The following is a 17,783-nucleotide window of genomic DNA, read 5'->3' on the forward strand; positions in this document are numbered from 1 at the left end:
TCAGACAGGCCTCCATTGGCATTCAGTACATTTACACTCCCAAGACCCATAAAAGGCACTTAAAACGTCGTTACAAAGTCCATCTCACCACAGTGACTCTACAATAATTTTACGATGCGACGACAATAGTTTTTGTGCGCAAAAAAAAATCAAAATAACACCTTTATCCAACTTGTTCTTGTCTTCCGTGTGCCTCCACGACGCATGCGCGAGAATATGACGCAGATACGGCGTTCGGGAATCCATGAAATGCACACTTTAACCCTTAACCCCATTTTGAGAACTACGCCGAGACCTAAAGCACGATCAATGTAGAATTCAACAGCTGAGATACGCACGTCTTCCTCTGCTTGTAAACAAATCGCTTCTGGGTCATGTGTCCGAACGCCGGATCTGCGTCATATTCTCGCGCATGCGTCGTGGAGGCACACGGAAGGCAGTAACAAGTTGGAAAAAGGTGTTATTTTGATTTTTTTTTGCTTATGGGGGCAAGCTAAAGACTACCACGCTTAATAGAAAATAAGTTTGTTTCTGTTGCTGTCAGTATTGTTTTTGGAAGTTACATTAATATGCAGTTAGCTCAAAAATATGAGGGCACACGACAGGTGCTGTTTGAAAGAGGATGATGCATCTGTGCTCGCGTCGACTTCACTGTAGCCTATATGTGCGCTGCTTCCTTTCCGTGTGTTCTGACCGGTAATGGAAAATATCAAGCTCTTCCATTTCAGAGTCCCTGTTATCAGGTCTGTTGAAGATGTTGCTGTTCATGTTTGTTAGCCCAGAACATTTTACAAATCAAGTCCAGACGATGTTCTACGGCCATGTCCAGAATAAAGAGTAGCCTATCCATGTCACACAGTACAGTTAGGGTGATATGACTTAACACGTGATTTAAGATTTTGGCCATACTAATCCAAGTCAGTCATCACAGACAGTATCAACGTCAGTAGGCTATACTTATTGTATTTCGGCCACACCACAAGGTGTCACTGTTGCCTCAACGCTTCGCCCTCATCTACTCTGAGCTCGATTGCAATGTCTGCGGACAAAGAAATTAAAAAATACATAAATGTAAAAATAAAGAAATGTATAAATAAATAAATGTGAAAATAAATAAAAATAGAAATTAATAAATTTATAAATAAATAAAAGAATAAATGAATAAATGTGGACAAAATAAATATATACATAAATAAATAAGGAAATAAATGTATAATTATTTATTTGTGATTATTTTTGCTTTTCTGTCTATATTCTGCTTTTCTGTCTATATATATATATATATATATATATATATATATATATATATATATATATATATATATATATATATATATATATATATATATATATATATATAATTATTATTATTATTTATTTTATTTTTTTACATTCTTTGTATATTTATTTTTGTATTTATTTTTTTACATTTTGGCAGACTAGGCATTCCATACGCCCATCTAGAGTATTCATGTTCCTCAAGAGTTTGCATGTTCCTTCCGCTGAATTGTTTTTTTGTGGTCACGTGAGATGAAACTCACTTGAAAACTTACTAGTGCACGCACGCGTCGTGTCAAAACACATCTACAATGAAATCCTATCTGTGGGAATGACAAGGTTAGGTTTTATGATTTATATAATTACAGAATGCATGACTACAGCTTCATATGCATGGTGGACTGTCTTATACAAGCATATGGTTTGATCATCGTGCTTTAACGCTGATGCGTTTGCGGCAAATAGTTTTGGAAAGAATTATTCTCTAATATATGCACTTATATTTAGAGTTTTAAAATGCAGATTATTGCATATCGTCGTACAGTACATGCGCAGTGTGCATTTCTTTATGTTAATTTGGACCAGCGTGTGACGGTTTTGCTCGATAGTTATAGTTAGCGCACCGGCTAGAGTTACTAAATTACACGGGAAAAGACGAAATCTAAGACTTGTCCGTTAAGGTGACAAGACCACTTATTGTCTATTATTATACGAAGACTGACGTGTTTTAAGTCACCCAGTAAAGCAGGATGAGCAGGTTTGGACTGTACGGAAGTCACTAGGATATATGTTGCCAGATCTTTTAAAATACAATCACTATATTTGCTTTGTAATAATGTAACATTTTTAAATTAGGAAAGCGTACAGCGCCCTCTAGAGCAATATTGTAAGAAATTAATTTTATCTTGCAGCATACTTACAATAGACTCGAGACAAAATATACCGAATGGCATGTTACAAAGCAGAACTTGACACTGATCTGGCAACCCTACACTTCACGATTTAACTGAACACGAGGGGGCGCTCCCGCTCTGTGTTTGCTGTCGGTGGAACAGAGCGCTGTGTGATTGGCTGTGGACGCGACGGAGTGGGCCGAGCGGCTGCGTGTGATTGGCGGAGTGGAGGGACGGAGGGGAAAGGCTGAACTGATCAGCTGGTCTCTGCAGATATCCGACTCCTACAAAACAATGTAGGGAGAAAAAGTGCTGAATGTCACAATCGCCGGGAGGAGAAACAGCGGATCACACACACCGCTGCGGAACGACCGGATCCAGCACGCCAGATTATCACCGGCCTTGCCGCCTGTTTCATAGAGGATACGCGCAGGACTGCAGTAGAATATTTCCAGTCTCATCCGTGTTACTGTTTACCTTTGCTGTTTCACATTTCAGTGATGCGAAAAAGAAAAGCCACCGAAGACCATGACAGCTCATTTACGGGTACACTACTGGACGGCTCCGATCTAAAGCAGTGCCACAAAAAGACAGACGCTGCTTCTGATCCAGGAGACTCCGGGACAGCTATGGGAAGACGCTGCAGGAGGTGAGACTGACAGCTGATGTTACACATGTGACACTGGTGTTCTGTGGCTGACCTGTTTTTACCAGTATAAGTATCTGGAAAGCTTGCTCCAGACTTATCTTAGCTTTGCATCAGTGATTTTCAACTTATACAGACCCAGGGAACACTAGTATTTAAAAAAGCTGCATAATAACTTTTATTAAGAACATTAACAATTATGCATTTAGCTAGAAATCGGTTAATAATTAAAAATGGCATGACACTTTTTTTTTTGTATAAAATTTACCAATATTACAGCATCTTCGATGAACCCTGGTTGGAAACCCTGGCTTATGTTATGTTTCAGCATTATCTTTTGTATTTTCAGCATAGAGTCCCGTTTGATGTTCGTTAATATGTTATTGCATGCATTATTGTCATTCTGCTATAACCCTAGTGGTTTTAAACTCTTTTCTTTGAAGGCATGAAGCCACATAATTGTCTATTATTGAATCATAGTCCCATGTGACTCACTTGAGACTCTAAAAAGTATTTAGGCTGTCCCATTGCAAACTAGATCAGCAACTTCTGGGTGGAGTGTGAAGTGATTGTAAGTTTGGGATATTTGTGCAATAATAATGCTGCTTTTTTGCTTTGAGGCTTGCTACATGTTAGTGTACTCCTAAATGTTGACAAAATACACTTGTTACACAAAATACACAGATATACACCTAAAATATTGACTCATCCTGCACTTTGCAGAATTTTGTCTAATCAAATTGGGTTATTTATTTATTGAATAAGGCACAAGACCATCAATATCTCGTCCAAACATCCTGTCTCAGTAAGAAATGTCACCACAAGAATGCAAACTTTCACAAGGTCTGATCTGTTTGCAGGAAGTGCACAATCGTCTCTAGATTCATGTTGCATTTTATTGTTCACTGTAGTTCAAATTCCAGTTCAGACTCCACAAACACTAAAATGTTGTTTTACTCTTCCGTTGTTTGAGACACAATTGTCAAAGTATTGTGCTTTTTGGGAAGTAATTTCTGTTTTGTGTCACGGGTCGCAATCTTTACTGTTTCATAATAGCACTGACCTTGTACATAGTAGCTAGAGTATTTCTGTCGAGTCGAGTGGAAAGTTCTTAAAGCCAGATTTGGAGTTCATCAGATATCCCTTAAATGCAAAAAGAGAGTTAGTTTTCTAATGCATGGTTAAATGCTTCAGTGGCAGCAAAGTTATATCATCTGTTGACTTACTCAATGCAGAGCTGAGTCATACACTTTATGTTTTTACTGCTAAATTTAAAATAATGTAAGATTGCATGAATGTAGGAGGGGATTGGAAATAGTCGTGTCCAGCTGCTGTCCAGGCATATCTCTGCTCAGATTATAAGGTACAATATTAGGCCTAAATGTATACTGTTGTTTGCCAGCAAAACAGTCATGGTCGTGCCATGGCTGGGTTGAGTTTTAAGCAGTAAGAAAAAACAAAGGTGTGTGTGTAGTGATGTCATTCTTCTCAGCCAGGTCTTGTTCTGCAGATCAAAGTGGGAAGAAGGTGTGGTATTGCTGGATGTTCTGGTCCAGCAATATGGTATTAAAACATTGTACACTCAGCAAAGAAACAATAAGTACTGCCAGAACATATTGCAGAATTGGGAACCTGGAGGTGTTCCCACAGATCAGTGCTTCTCAGCTTCTCAGGGTCGCATCCACAAAATGCTTTTACGATAAGAGCATTGAATTAGGTTTCATGGTTGCCATATCACGTGAAAATAGAAACTGGGTTTGAGTGAATTGCCTCTGACCTTTGACCCAGGAGGTCAGTTAGAGATCTATGCCTCATGTTTGCTTAATGTTGCACTACCATTCAAAAGTCTGGGGTCAGAAAGATGCTTTTAAAGAAATTAATACTTTCATTCAACAAGGATGCACCAAGTTGATCAATAAAAAAGACATTTATAATGTTTAGAAAAAAACATTTCTATTTAATATATATATATATATATATATATATATATATATATATATATATATATATATATATATATATATATATATATATTTTATAATTCTTATATTAAAGTGCTCAAAAATATTAAGCAACTTGAACTGTTTTCAACATTGATATTAATAAGAAAAGTTTCTTGAGCAGCAAATCGGCATATTAGAATGATTTCTGAAGGATCTTGTGACTGAAGACTGGAGTAATGATCCTGAAAATTGAGCAATCAATCAATGAGTTTTTTAAATATGTTTAGATTGTTGTTTTATAGTTGTTTAATATTACTGTTTTTATTTTTTTTATTATAAAATATGGTGAGCATAAAATATTTTTTCCATAACATTTATAAATCTTACTGACTACAAACTTTTAAACGGTAATGTATGTGGCTATTAAAAATAAGCTAGAGTTCTGATTAATCGGATTTATAGTGGGATTTAGCTTTATGAGGAAACACTAAAGAGTCAGTTCACCCAAAAATTACAATTCTGTCATCATTTACTCACCCTCAAGTTGTTCCAAATCTGTTCGAGTTTCTTTCTTCTGCTGAACACAAAAGAAGATATTTTGAAGAATATGGGTAACCAAACAGTTGATAGGCCCCATTGACTTCCATAGTATGAAAAAAAAATTGTTTGGTTTTCGACATTCTTCAAAATATCTTCTTTTGTGTTCAATAGAACAAAGAAACTCATACAGGTTTGGAACAACATAAGGTTGAGTAAATTATGACAGAATTTTCATTTTTGGGTGAACTATGCCTTTAACTACAATAATGTTACAAAATATTGCAGTTAGTTTTAACTGAGCTGTTGTAAAAAGATGAAAGATTCCATTTAAAGATTTTAACGAACCTGTAAAATGTCCTGTTATAAAGTACATTGTTCGTCAAATGAAACTCTAGCAGGAAACGGTATGGTAAAGTTCTACCATCACATCTAATTTGAACTGAAATGCTACTCTACTATTGTACTGTATCCGATGCAGCAGTAATCGGACTCTCCTCCGGTGCTGTATGGGTCTGGGGTATTGGGTACTGGAGCCGGTCATGTGTCTGACACAGGAGCTGACGCTGGTTAGTCTGGTTGCAGTGACCTTTGTTTGTCTGGCCAGGTTCAAGGTTAACATGGTCAGTTCAGCTTTAATTCACAGGATTTGTGTAATTTATTAAATTAGCTGAAATCTCATGTCAAATTTTAGACATGGAAGTTAAAGACCCCATTACTTTGCTTGAGGAGCACAGTGTTGACTGTTTTTTTCTATTGAAACAGGATGGTTGGTAATACTTTGGTGTTTTTTCCTGTTATGGAAAATCGTACATTTAAATACATATATCTGTCTTTTTTTTACTAGCATGTAGGCCCTGTTTACACTTGGTATTAAGATGTGTTTTCATTGATTGAACAAGTAAGGGACTAAAACGTTTTGAGCTTATCCACTTTCAACCACTTCCAGAGATATTTTTTTCCAAACTCATTCGACTGGATTGCTTTCGTAGTGTAAACGAACACTCTCTGCCTACTAACCTAATGCCTAAATGGTATGGGAAGTGCGCTAACCAGACAGGATTTAAACTTTGTCGGCTGAAGACCCAAGTTTGGTTTGAAGAAGAAAATATAAGCTGTCAGAGCCGAACGAAAGCGTCTGCTCTCCGTATGTTTTTCTGTTGTCTTTCGTGTTCATATGTAAATTGCGTGAGCTTATATCATCCATTAGATCGAAAAATCTGGAAAAGGCCCATACATTTACCCACCCATAGACCCTCCCCTTGAGGAAATCAGGACAGAAGCAAGTAACAAAAAAGACGGATTAAAACATCAGGTGTAAGCAAGAATGTTTCTCCCTCGTCTACTTGTGAACTGATCGACCAAAACATCTTAATACTAGGTGTAAACGGGGTCTTAGATGACTTAAAGTCATCATGAAATAAAAGTTCACTGTTTTCTAAACGCATGTTATTGATCCTATTGCCAACTATTCATCCTTGCATTTGTTTCACTTGTACTATTTTTAATTAAAATATCATAACTCGATCGAATGACAGACTTCTCTCTGTGATGCATGCGGGACTTTAATCATTTTGTCCGCTTCCCCTTTCTTATAGTCGACTGCTTGGAATCAGATCTTCCTCCATCCTATCAACAACGGATGCATAGAACCATTTCATTCAGACGTACATCACAATCTGGAAGAAAAGCTCTGTTGCTACTTCCGTAGCAACATGACTAAAGCTAAAAGGCATAAAAAATCTCTTCATTTTATGGGGTCTTTGAAATAGGTTGTTTGGTTGCATTCCCTTGTTCTTAAAGACATCCATCTTAAGGGGGAGTGGAATAATGTGTCAGTTGTTCACTCTGAACATTTCAACCTGAAATTCTGGTCTTTTCTTACATCCTGGGATCAGGAGCTCTAGATAAAACGTAGACCCAAGAGGCATCCTAATCGTGACAATTTGGTGTCTTATTTTAGCTCTTCTTGTGAAAGTATGTCAGGTTTGATTGGAAAAAGAAGTCTTGACAAGGTGTCATCTTCTGAAATCTTTTTTTTGATTTCAGGAAGACTAATAGCAGATCTTGACAATGACTTATCGTTGAAACAGGCTAAGAGTGTGTTTAGCTTTTTCCTCGCCAGTGTTTTTGAAGAAAGTTGCCTGCCACCGCCAGCATTTTTGATAATTTTCACACAACTTTTATGGCCCCCAGAATATGTTGTTATAGGAATATCTGTACATACAATACATCAAAAGAAAGAATAGAGCCTCTGCTTTTAAACAAACAAAAAAAGTTTTATTCTAAAACTATTTTATTCTATCTTAGTGCATTCATTTTGATCAACAATGTAATGTGCGTGAGTTTAATTGGAAAAAATGCTGAGAAAGTAGTGTTTTGTCCATGACTGCAACATGTGTGTAAGCAATGCTTCTATCGCTTGTTTCTGCTTCTTTTTTCCTGTGTTTTGGTCCAAAGATTCTACACTTTTTTTTCAGAAGATGCATAATAGCGCCCCCTACCGTACAACAGTGAAAACATGGATTGTTTGAAAATTTCGGGCGACTTTTCCATACTTTCTCAGTTTTTTGTTTAAAATATTGCTTTTTTTTTCATTAAACTTACCCACATTCAAGTGTTGAGAACAAAGGAGGCACTAAGATAGAATAAAATAGTTTTGGAACAAAACTTTTTTTGTTTGTTTGTTTAAAAGCAGAGGCTCTGTTCTTTCTTTTGATTTAATGCATGTTCAGATATTCATACAACAACATATTCTATATTTTAGAAGATGGCACCTTGTCAAGACTTCTTTTTCCAATCAAACCGACATAACTTTCACAACAAGAGCTAAAATAAGACACCAAATAAGCATGACTGTGAATGAGATGGGTCACGATGGTCAGCTAGTCATCTAATAGCCACTTGATCATTCAGTGTTTTGTTTTTCCTTTAGTTTGCATAATAACTGTGCTGTTACACCATTTGCACCCTCTCAAAGATTTCATCTTCACCTATACAGTAATACACATGTAGTTGGATATATTTGGCTTTTGCGCACTATTTTTTGCCTGTCCAAAAGTTTAAAGTAGTTAAAAAGCGATCCATGTTTTTGAGATCCCTCTATTCTTTTCCATACGTTTTTTTCTAGCCCTTTTTTGTGCACAAAAACATCAAGTGACTCGAAGCCAGCCTTTACAGGCTTCCTTAAGATTGACTAGTAATTCAGGCAACCCACTGATTTGTTGATACTACTGAATGATACTAAGTTGTTTTGCGCTTCCCCTAACTGGGTTGGTGAAATGGCGGTGGTGATTCTTCTTGAGGTGGTTTGAAGAAGACTAACTAACTCTGGCATCTCTGTCAAAACTGCTCTTTCAACCTTCGCTGAGCGGTCAAAGACACTCATTAGGGCGAGCGAAAGGGAGGAAGAAAGGATAGGGGGATGAAGTAGAGAGCCTGAAATGTACCACGCGTCTATCTCATCCTTAGAGTGCGGTGTCTACAGTTTCACATACCCTTCACCTTCACATGCCCGTTTGGCCATTTCCATTATCGTTGCACAGTTCAATGCCACAGAAGACTGTGTCATACAATTCCATATCAGCTGTTGTTTAAAAACAACAGGAAATCAAAACTGACCTTTTTTATTTCCTTAATAAATGTCATTGTGTATAAAGCATTTCTTGTTCACAACACACAGTCAGCCATGATTCATTTAGTGTTTAATAAGAGGGGAGTTACCATCTTAAAGCTAGTTTACACCTAAATGTGTCACATTACAGAAGTTAAATGCATTATAAATACCATTTCATTTTGTCTAATGGGAGAAGCTAACAGTTAACTTCCTGTATAATGTTAAGATGTTAAGAAGATGCCATTTCTGCCGCGTTTAAAGCAGGAAGGCATTAGTGTCCTCTTCCCTAAGCTGTGTCTCAGTGTCACCCTAGTGCTCTCAGAGAGTCTTGTCCCTCAGACCTGTCATGATCTATTACATGTAGCTGCAGGTTTGTGAAAGGGCTCCACTTTTCTCTACTTCTACTGCTGCTTATTCATCATCTTCATTCTTCACAGTTTAACCTTCTATTGGAAGCCTGTCTTAGTCTCATGTCTAGTCCTTTTTTAGAATTCTTAGATCAAAAGGGACCGTTAAGAATTTTACATTTCAACTTTGTCATCACAGGAATGCATTACATTTTCAAAATATATTAAAATAGAAAATGGCACTTTTAAATTGTAACTATTTCACAGTTTTTACTGTATTTTCAATCAAATAAATGCAGTCTTGGACTTGAGGCATGATGCTGCGTTTAAACTGCAAGGTATAATGCACAGATCCGATCTTTTAACCATATAATTTTTCCCCCATCTGTTTATTATTCACACAATTTGTATTCAATATATGTGATTGCTTTTGCACTTAGGTTTTGAATGTCCACACTGTTTGAAATTATTTATGTAATTCACCTCCCCTTACTTTAATTTACCTGTTTATACCATGATCACTTGCCAGCATGAACAAGTTAAAGCTGTCATTCATGTTTGCGGCGCAAAATTTTATGAAAATAACATAGCAGATAAAAATAATGGTAATGTTTATAGTTTTAAGTTATTTTATCTATGATTTTGATGTGAAATAAAGTGGTAAGATTACACTTGAATTATTTCATTGTATTAGCGAGAAAATAATGTATGTGTGATTACCTGTGTGTACAACATTATCACATTGTTGCTGAGAAATGTAATGTAGCTTTCGGTTGCAAAGCTTTTTGTTTTTAAATACAGGGCAGTGGCTTCCTGAATGTTTCTATGTGCACAATCTCTTACCTATAGGCAAGACAAGTTTATTTATATAGCACAATGGTAATTCTTTACATAGAAAAGGAATTCAAATAATCTGAAAATAATTTAACTAAAGGCTAAAATACTATTCCTGACTACCTGAATCATATAAAGTAAAAGAAGCTTTGAGTTTGCTGAGCATAATACAACATTAAAGGTAGGGTAGGCAGAGGCTAGCTTTGAAAGCATAAGATCCCAGCCTCCCTTCAGCCTCCTTCAAAAACACATGAACGCACACAGCCAGAGCAAAGTCTTCAAAGCGTCATGAGAGACGCCGTTAATCAGGATGTGAAGAGAGTTTCAACCAGTATAACAAAACATGTTTCTGGAAAAACTACCCTAATGTACCCTATCTTTGTGGGCAAATATGTAACCTGCCTCTTGTGGTTGCTTGGAATTCTATACTTGTTTAGAGGTAGATCAGATGTCCATATATTGGATATGTATTTGATTTGCTGTAAAACCAGATTTGGAAGTGGCTCAGAACGGATGTGTAAAAAAAAATCTGATTTTGTGTTGATTTTTTTAGTTCACACGTGTGCAACAATATACAATCTATATCAGACGTGAATAAAAACTTTTCTTTTTTGTGCCAGAGTAAATGCAACCCAAGAGACTTAAAAATAAAGGTTCTTTATTGGCATCAATGGTTCCATGATGAACCTTTAGCGTCCATGGTACCATTGAAATGCACTAAAGTATATTGGAAAAAGTTCTTTAGATTTTATTAAAAAATTCTCCAAACTAAGAAAAAAAGGTTATTTTACTGTTCACTGAAAGGTTCTTTAGGGAAACAAAAAATAGTTGCCATCACTGTGTGAACTCATTTTTGGAAGAAAAATTTTTTTTTTAAGAGTGTGCTGACCTCAACCTTTTAAACACTAGTGTAAATGTATAATTTTTTAATGTATAACTTAATGTATAACTTTTATTATCAGTCATTGTACAAAACATAATTCAGGTACATTCAGATGTGTGAAAATAACTTTTCCAATTATTTGTTAGTATTTTAACTACTGATCTTTTAGCATCATCCAGTATAATGTAAAAATGTTATGTTTTCTAAGTCACTCCAGACGTTTGTCAGTCAGGACTCTGAATTGATCATGCTCGCTGATAGAGCAAGCCTTTGGCATTCGGTGGTCTGCAACTAGACTAGGATATTTAGGACATTGATTTGGGTAGCTGCAACTGAGAGCTCTAAAAGCATATCCTATGCCAATGTCTGCCACTTAGGAGCTGTTGTCTGGTACCCGAAGACAAGAGAAGGCTTTGGCGCCTAACAGAAAGAGAAGGAAGAGACAAAAATTAGATGTTTTACAACATCACAAAACAGTGTTTGGATGGTAAAATTCTTCAAAATATCTTATTTTGTGTGCTTCACTTATGTTTATGTTGTTGTATTGTAGTACGGGTATGAAATGTTGTTCAGTTTGTTTCTTGCATACTTCAGTGTTCTTGTGTAATTCTAGTTAATCCTAAAGTAGGCTTATCATTCAGTACAGCAGGATCTTATTGCCTGTCTGCTCTGGTAATGCACAGAATCATGCATCTGTTCCCTGCCAAATACGTCAACCTGAAAATGACCCAATCATTTATTCATGTAGAATCAGGCGTGCATTTAGGGTTTCACTTTTCCTGCATGGTTAATACCAGGTATATATAATTACACTAAAGTGGCTAAATAGTAGTCAAACAACTGCATAGTTTTATCATTGGAGCATTGCTTATGTCACATTAGGACTTTAGACTGATCAATGAAATGTGGAGGTATTCTCTTTTATAAATATTGAGTTAATAGCTAATATGTTATTAATGGGTTTTTGAATAACTATAATATTCTATTTATGATGACGGTCGACTGCTGCCACGCTGCAGACTTCTAAATAAAGTAATTAGTGGTTTTTAAAGTTTTAAAATCTAATTTCTATTTTAAGACGTATGCGCTTGACTTGGTGATTTCAGAGTGTGAATTGTTAGTGTGTATGAGTGTGGGAGTAGTGTGTTGGAGGTGATCATTTTTAGAGACTTGCTTCCTGTCAAATGCAGAGACTGAAACACACACACAAATAGAGATAAATTACCAAGATGGTGCGCTAAAGCTGTCCAAAACTGTCAAATTACAGTTAAAGAGCAATCAGCTCTGAAAAATGAATCATTCCCATCTCACCTACTGCCGTTCAGGGTCGCTAATATTTTTTTTACTGTTTTTGGAAGAACTCTCTTATACTATATATGCTACTATTTGATTACAAATACAATAAAACAGTAATATTATAAAATATTATTAGAATTTGAAACAACTCTTTTCTATTTTAATATATTTTGAAATGTAATTTTATTAGTGTGATGGCAAAGCATCATTACTCCAGTCTTAATTGTCACATGATCCTTCAGAAATCATTCTGATATGCTGATTTGCTGCTCAAGAAAAAATCTCATCATTATCCATGTTAAAATCATTTGTGCTGCTTTATATTTTTGTACCCTGCAATATCTGTACTCTACTATATATTACATGAGATTCTGGTTGTACAGATACTGTATAATGCATGAGGCAGACGTGAGACGTGAGACGTGTTTGAGAACGTGAGCCATTCTTTATTAATCTGTCAGTATCCAAAATGATTATATGCATTACATATACATTCTAGAGACTTAAATCAAATAAAGACAAACTTTCTGTTATCCAATCTGTTAACCATCTTCACCAAGATGTCACCATGTTTTCTCAGCTGAAACTTTGGTGCATCTCTCATTCCTTCCCATATTTTTGCTCAATGTACGACTCAGAAACTCTTTGTCCCAGTGCAGACTGGACTCCTGATGCCCAGACAGCCGTAATAATGTCCATATGGCATTGGATCAGCATGGCTTAACACATTAGTGTTACCCTGAAGGTTTAAATCTGTGGTTTGGATGCTCTGGGCAGACATGTACCTGCAAAAACGGCATGTACAAACCTTCTTATCTTATCTTATCTTATCTTATCTTATCTTATCTTATAACCTAACCAGTAAACGCACTGTAATCTATTAAGCCACAGACAAATAATTGGCTAGTTCCATGAGATACTATGAGATATGTGTATATAATCAATAACATACTGTAATGTTATACACACACATAAACAGCACAATGGCAGTGTCTATGTAAGCACTGTGCAGTAATGAGTCTCAGTGCAGCCTGTGTGTGCTGTATTTAGCTCTGCTGTTACACAATAGTCTTGCTCTCTCTCTTTATCACAATCACCTTGCACTCTCACACAAAAGCAAAAACTCTCAAACGGACCACATGGACACAAACACACACACACGCTCATATCAGACCTTCCGTGACTTACTGTCAGGTTACCAAACGTCTTATCTCTGCAGGGAATTTGAGATCAGCCGCCTGCTGCATTAATCACCTTGAATACGTTTACAAGTATATAATGCAGACGGAGCTGTGGCTTATTGGCTGTTGGCATGCTGACTCAATAAGATTGGAGAAGAGGATAGAGAACTCAAACCCACATCATTTCCTGTCTTCTCTCTACTACCCCTTTCCATAAATGTTGCAGTAAACAAACAATTGATTCTATTATTCAGTTTGTTCCAGTTTATTTACGTTCTAAATAGAAATCTAAGCATGTCTTTAGTTCTTCATAGTAGTCAATTACAGTACTATTTGATCAAAGTTAGCAGGTGTGTTCTGAAAGAGGCAAAGGAAAGGTCGTAGGGATGTTGTGGTGGAATTGATCCAGGATCAGCCGGATCAAACCGGATGCTCAGCTCTGGTTTGCTTCCTGGCTTGCTTTCTGACTCTTCTTTCACCCTGTCTGGGATGCTCTCTCTCTTATCTTTACAGTATTTCCTGTCATTAGATTTCATATGACTGCACCTTTATGGGTGCCACCATGTACTGCAAAGAAACTAAAGTGTATACTACTGTTCAAAAGTTTGGGGTTAGTATGATTTGTCTCTTTATGCTCATCAAGGCTGCATTTATTTGATTAACATACTGTAGAGTAAATAATGCATTGTATTGTGTTGAAATGTATGTTTTCCCTGTGATGGCAAAGCGAAATAATCAACAGCTATTACCCCAGTCTTCAGTGTCACATGATCCTTCAGAAACCATTCGAATATGCTGATTTGCTCAAGAAACATTTATTATTATCAATGTTATAAACAATGTGTGGTAGTTTTACACACACACACACACACACATATATATATATACATACAGTGAAAAAAATAAGTATTTGAACACCCTGCTATTTTGCAAGTTCTCTCACTTAGAAATCATGGAGGGGTCTGAAATTGTCATCGTAGGTGCATGTCCACTGTGAGAGACATAATCTAAAAAAAAAAAGTCCAGAAATCACAATGTATGATTTTTTAACTATTTATTTGTATGATACAGCTGCAAATAAGTATTTGAACACCTGAGAAAATCAATGTTAATATTTGGTACAGTAGCCTTTCTTTGCAATTACAGAGGTCAAACGTTTCCTGTAGTTTTTCACCAGGTTTGCGCACACTGCAGGAGGGATTTTGGCCCACTCCTCCCCACAGATATTCTCTAGATCAGTCAGGTTTCTGGCCTGTCGCTGAGAAACACGGAGTTTGAGCTCCCTCCAAAGATTCTCTATTGGGTTTAGGTCTGGAGACTGGCTAGGCCACGCCAGAACCTTGATATGCTTCTTACAGAGCCACTCCTTGGTTATCCTGGCTGTGTGCTTTGGGTCATTGTCATGTTGGAAGACCCAGCCTCGACCCATCTTCAATGCTCTAACTTAGGGAAGGAGGTTTTTCCCCAAAATCTCGCAATACATGGCCCCGGTCATCCTCTCCTTAATACAGTGCAGTCGCCCTGTCCCATGTGCAGAAAAACACCCCCAAAGCATGATGCTACCACCCCCATGCTTCACAGTAGGGATGGTGTTCTTGGGATGGTACTCATCATTCTTCTTCCTCCAAACACGTTTAGTGGAATTATGACCAAAAAGTTCTATTTTGGTCTCATCTGACCACATAACTTTCTCCCATGACTCCTCTGGATCATCCAAATGGTCATTGGCAAACTTAAGACGGGCCTGGACATGTGTTGGTTTAAGCAGGGGAACCATCCGTGCCATGCATGATTTCAAACCATGACGTCTTAGTGTATTACCAACAGTAACCTTGGAAACGGTGGTCCCAGCTCTTTTCAGGTCATTGACCAGCTCCTCCCGTGTAGTTCTGGGCTGATTTCTCACCTTTCTTAGGATCATTGAGACCCCACGAGATGAGATCTTGCATGGAGCCCCAGTCCGAGGGAGATTGACAGTCATGTTTAGCTTCTTCCATTTTCTAATGATTGCTCCAACCTTTTTTCACCAAGCTGCTTGGCAATTTCCCCGTAGCCCTTTCCAGCCTTGTGGAGGTGTACACTTTTGTCTCTTTGGACAGCTCTTTGGTCTTGGCCATGTTAGTAGTTGGATTCTTACTGATTGTATGGGGTGGACAGGTGTCTTTATGCAGCTAACAACCTCAAACAGGTGCATCTAATCTAGAATAATAAATGGAGTGGAGGTGGACATTTTAAAGGCAGACTAACAGGTCTTTGAGGGGTCAGAATTCTAGCTGATAGACAGGTGTTCAAATACTTATTTGCAGCTGTATCATACAAACAAATAGTAAAAAAAAATCATACATTGAGATTTCTGGATTTTTTTTTTAGATTATGTCTCTCACTGTGGACATGCACCTACGATGACAATTTCAGACCCCTCCATGATTTCTAAGTGGGAGAACTTGCAAAATAGCAGGGTGTTCAAATATATATATATATATATATATATATATATATATATATATATATATATATATATATATATATATATATATATATATATATATATATATATATATATATATATATATATATATATATATATATATATATATATATATATATATATATACATATATACATATATATATATATATATATATATACATATATATATACACATACACATACACATACACATACACATACACATACACATACACATACACATATATATATATATATATATATATATATATATATATATATATATATATACATATACATATACATATACATATACATATATATATATATACATATACATATACACAGTTTGTGTTTAATATTTGAGTGTTTAAGCAATCCGCTGGTCATGAGTTAGGTAGGAAAATTATTTTCTCAGTTTAAGATACAAAGGAGGAAACGAAACCAGTTCAATAGAGCAGCTTTTCACCACAAACCACTTAGCATTGGAAAGTCACACTTTAATTTGTATATCAGCCAGGCACAAGCTCTGGCAGTAAGTCAGACAGGGTGAGTTTGTTCCTCTAAGTGATCTCCTGCTTTTTCTCTCATTTTAATCATGACACTTTATACTCCCCGGCACAATGTAGAGGTCACAGCTGTCCGCTAAGATGCACACTGTCTGACCTCCGAGTGTGAGGGAGACCGTGAGATGACAGGCCTTGTTATGAGCACAGTTAACTCCTTGTTCCCAAACTAACACTTTTGTTCACATCTTGTACTTACATGTGTAAACCTTCCATGTGGTTTTTATTACATAAAACATGCTTTAATATGCCCTTAATATTTTCTTTAACTGGCCTGAAGTGTTTTATCCCATCAAATCTGAGGGAATGTTCTTCTTAACCAGTCATTGCAGGTCTTGTTGAAAAAATAGAACTTGGTGTGTGGTACAATTTAAATGTTGAGATCTTTTTTGTTAATCTGTACATTAATTCTTATATTTATGTGTGTTAAAGGAATCTGTTTTATATAATCAGTTCTCTCTCTATCTGCAGGGGTGGTCTGATGTGGAGGCTGAGGAGGATACTGATCTGGGTGCTAGGAATCTACATCGCCATTCCTGTTATCATCAAACTCTGTCCATCAATACAAGCAAAATTAGTATTTTTAAACTTTGGTGAGTATTTTCAACCAATCTTTTTAACTTGGCCAAACTATATATAAATGTTGGTATGAAGGCCAGTATTTGTAAAGTTTGCCCTATACTTAGGGCATTCTTTGTATACTTTGGAATTTAGACAAGAGTTCTTGAAGGTTTTTTGTGTGTGTGTTTCGGACATACTTTTGTTATATTAAGTGTTTTGGTCAGTCTTTGTAAACTTTCATGAGACAGGGATTCATGTCATTTTTTTCAAACTTAACTAATTATCGTGAGTATATTTTACGTTTTGCAAGTGTTTAGGTCAATCTTTGTAAAACATTTTTTGTGAGTATCTTTTTAAACTTTAAGCATTCTAGCCCGACCCCTTTAACCCTTTGTGCTTAGACAAATCATTTGCATTTTGTTATTCACGCAAAGGTGCCATGTAAGCTGTCATTATTTGAGTTGCTGCATCAGTTTCTGTTGATGTTTAAATTTAATACAGTAACTTAAACAGGTCAGTTTCCATTATTTTCTGCTGCTGCAAGGGCAAGCTTAGGACATTTCACCTCAAGGGAAATGTAGTATCCGAGGAGATTGTTGCACTGCTTTTTCCCCTGTGAAATATTCAGCATGCTCAGAACAACTCTTAAGACACATTCAGTCACACACACTTAAAGTCATCAAATAAAAACAGCATAGTGCATCTTCATAAAATCAAATATGCCTGTTTCAGA

General features: G+C 36.4%; 1 protein-coding gene across 1 annotated transcript in view; it reads left to right on the forward strand.

The window, feature by feature from the left end:
• The first annotated feature begins 1,456 nt into the window (after window positions 1-1,456).
• abhd12 (abhydrolase domain containing 12, lysophospholipase) overlaps window positions 1,457-17,783 on the forward strand; it is a 36,365-nt gene continuing 20,038 nt past the window's right edge. Inside the window, exons 1-3 of the mRNA XM_079832438.1 lie at window positions 1,457-1,617; window positions 2,670-2,820; window positions 16,961-17,082. Coding sequence (XP_079688564.1) covers window positions 2,672-2,820; window positions 16,961-17,082 — 271 coding nt within the window. The 5' untranslated portion in view covers window positions 1,457-1,617; window positions 2,670-2,671. The remainder of the gene's footprint in view (window positions 1,618-2,669; window positions 2,821-16,960; window positions 17,083-17,783) is intronic.

Source organism: Gobio gobio, assembly GCF_949357685.1.
Source record: "Gobio gobio genome assembly, chromosome: 13".
Lineage (NCBI taxonomy): Eukaryota > Metazoa > Chordata > Actinopteri > Cypriniformes > Gobionidae > Gobio > Gobio gobio.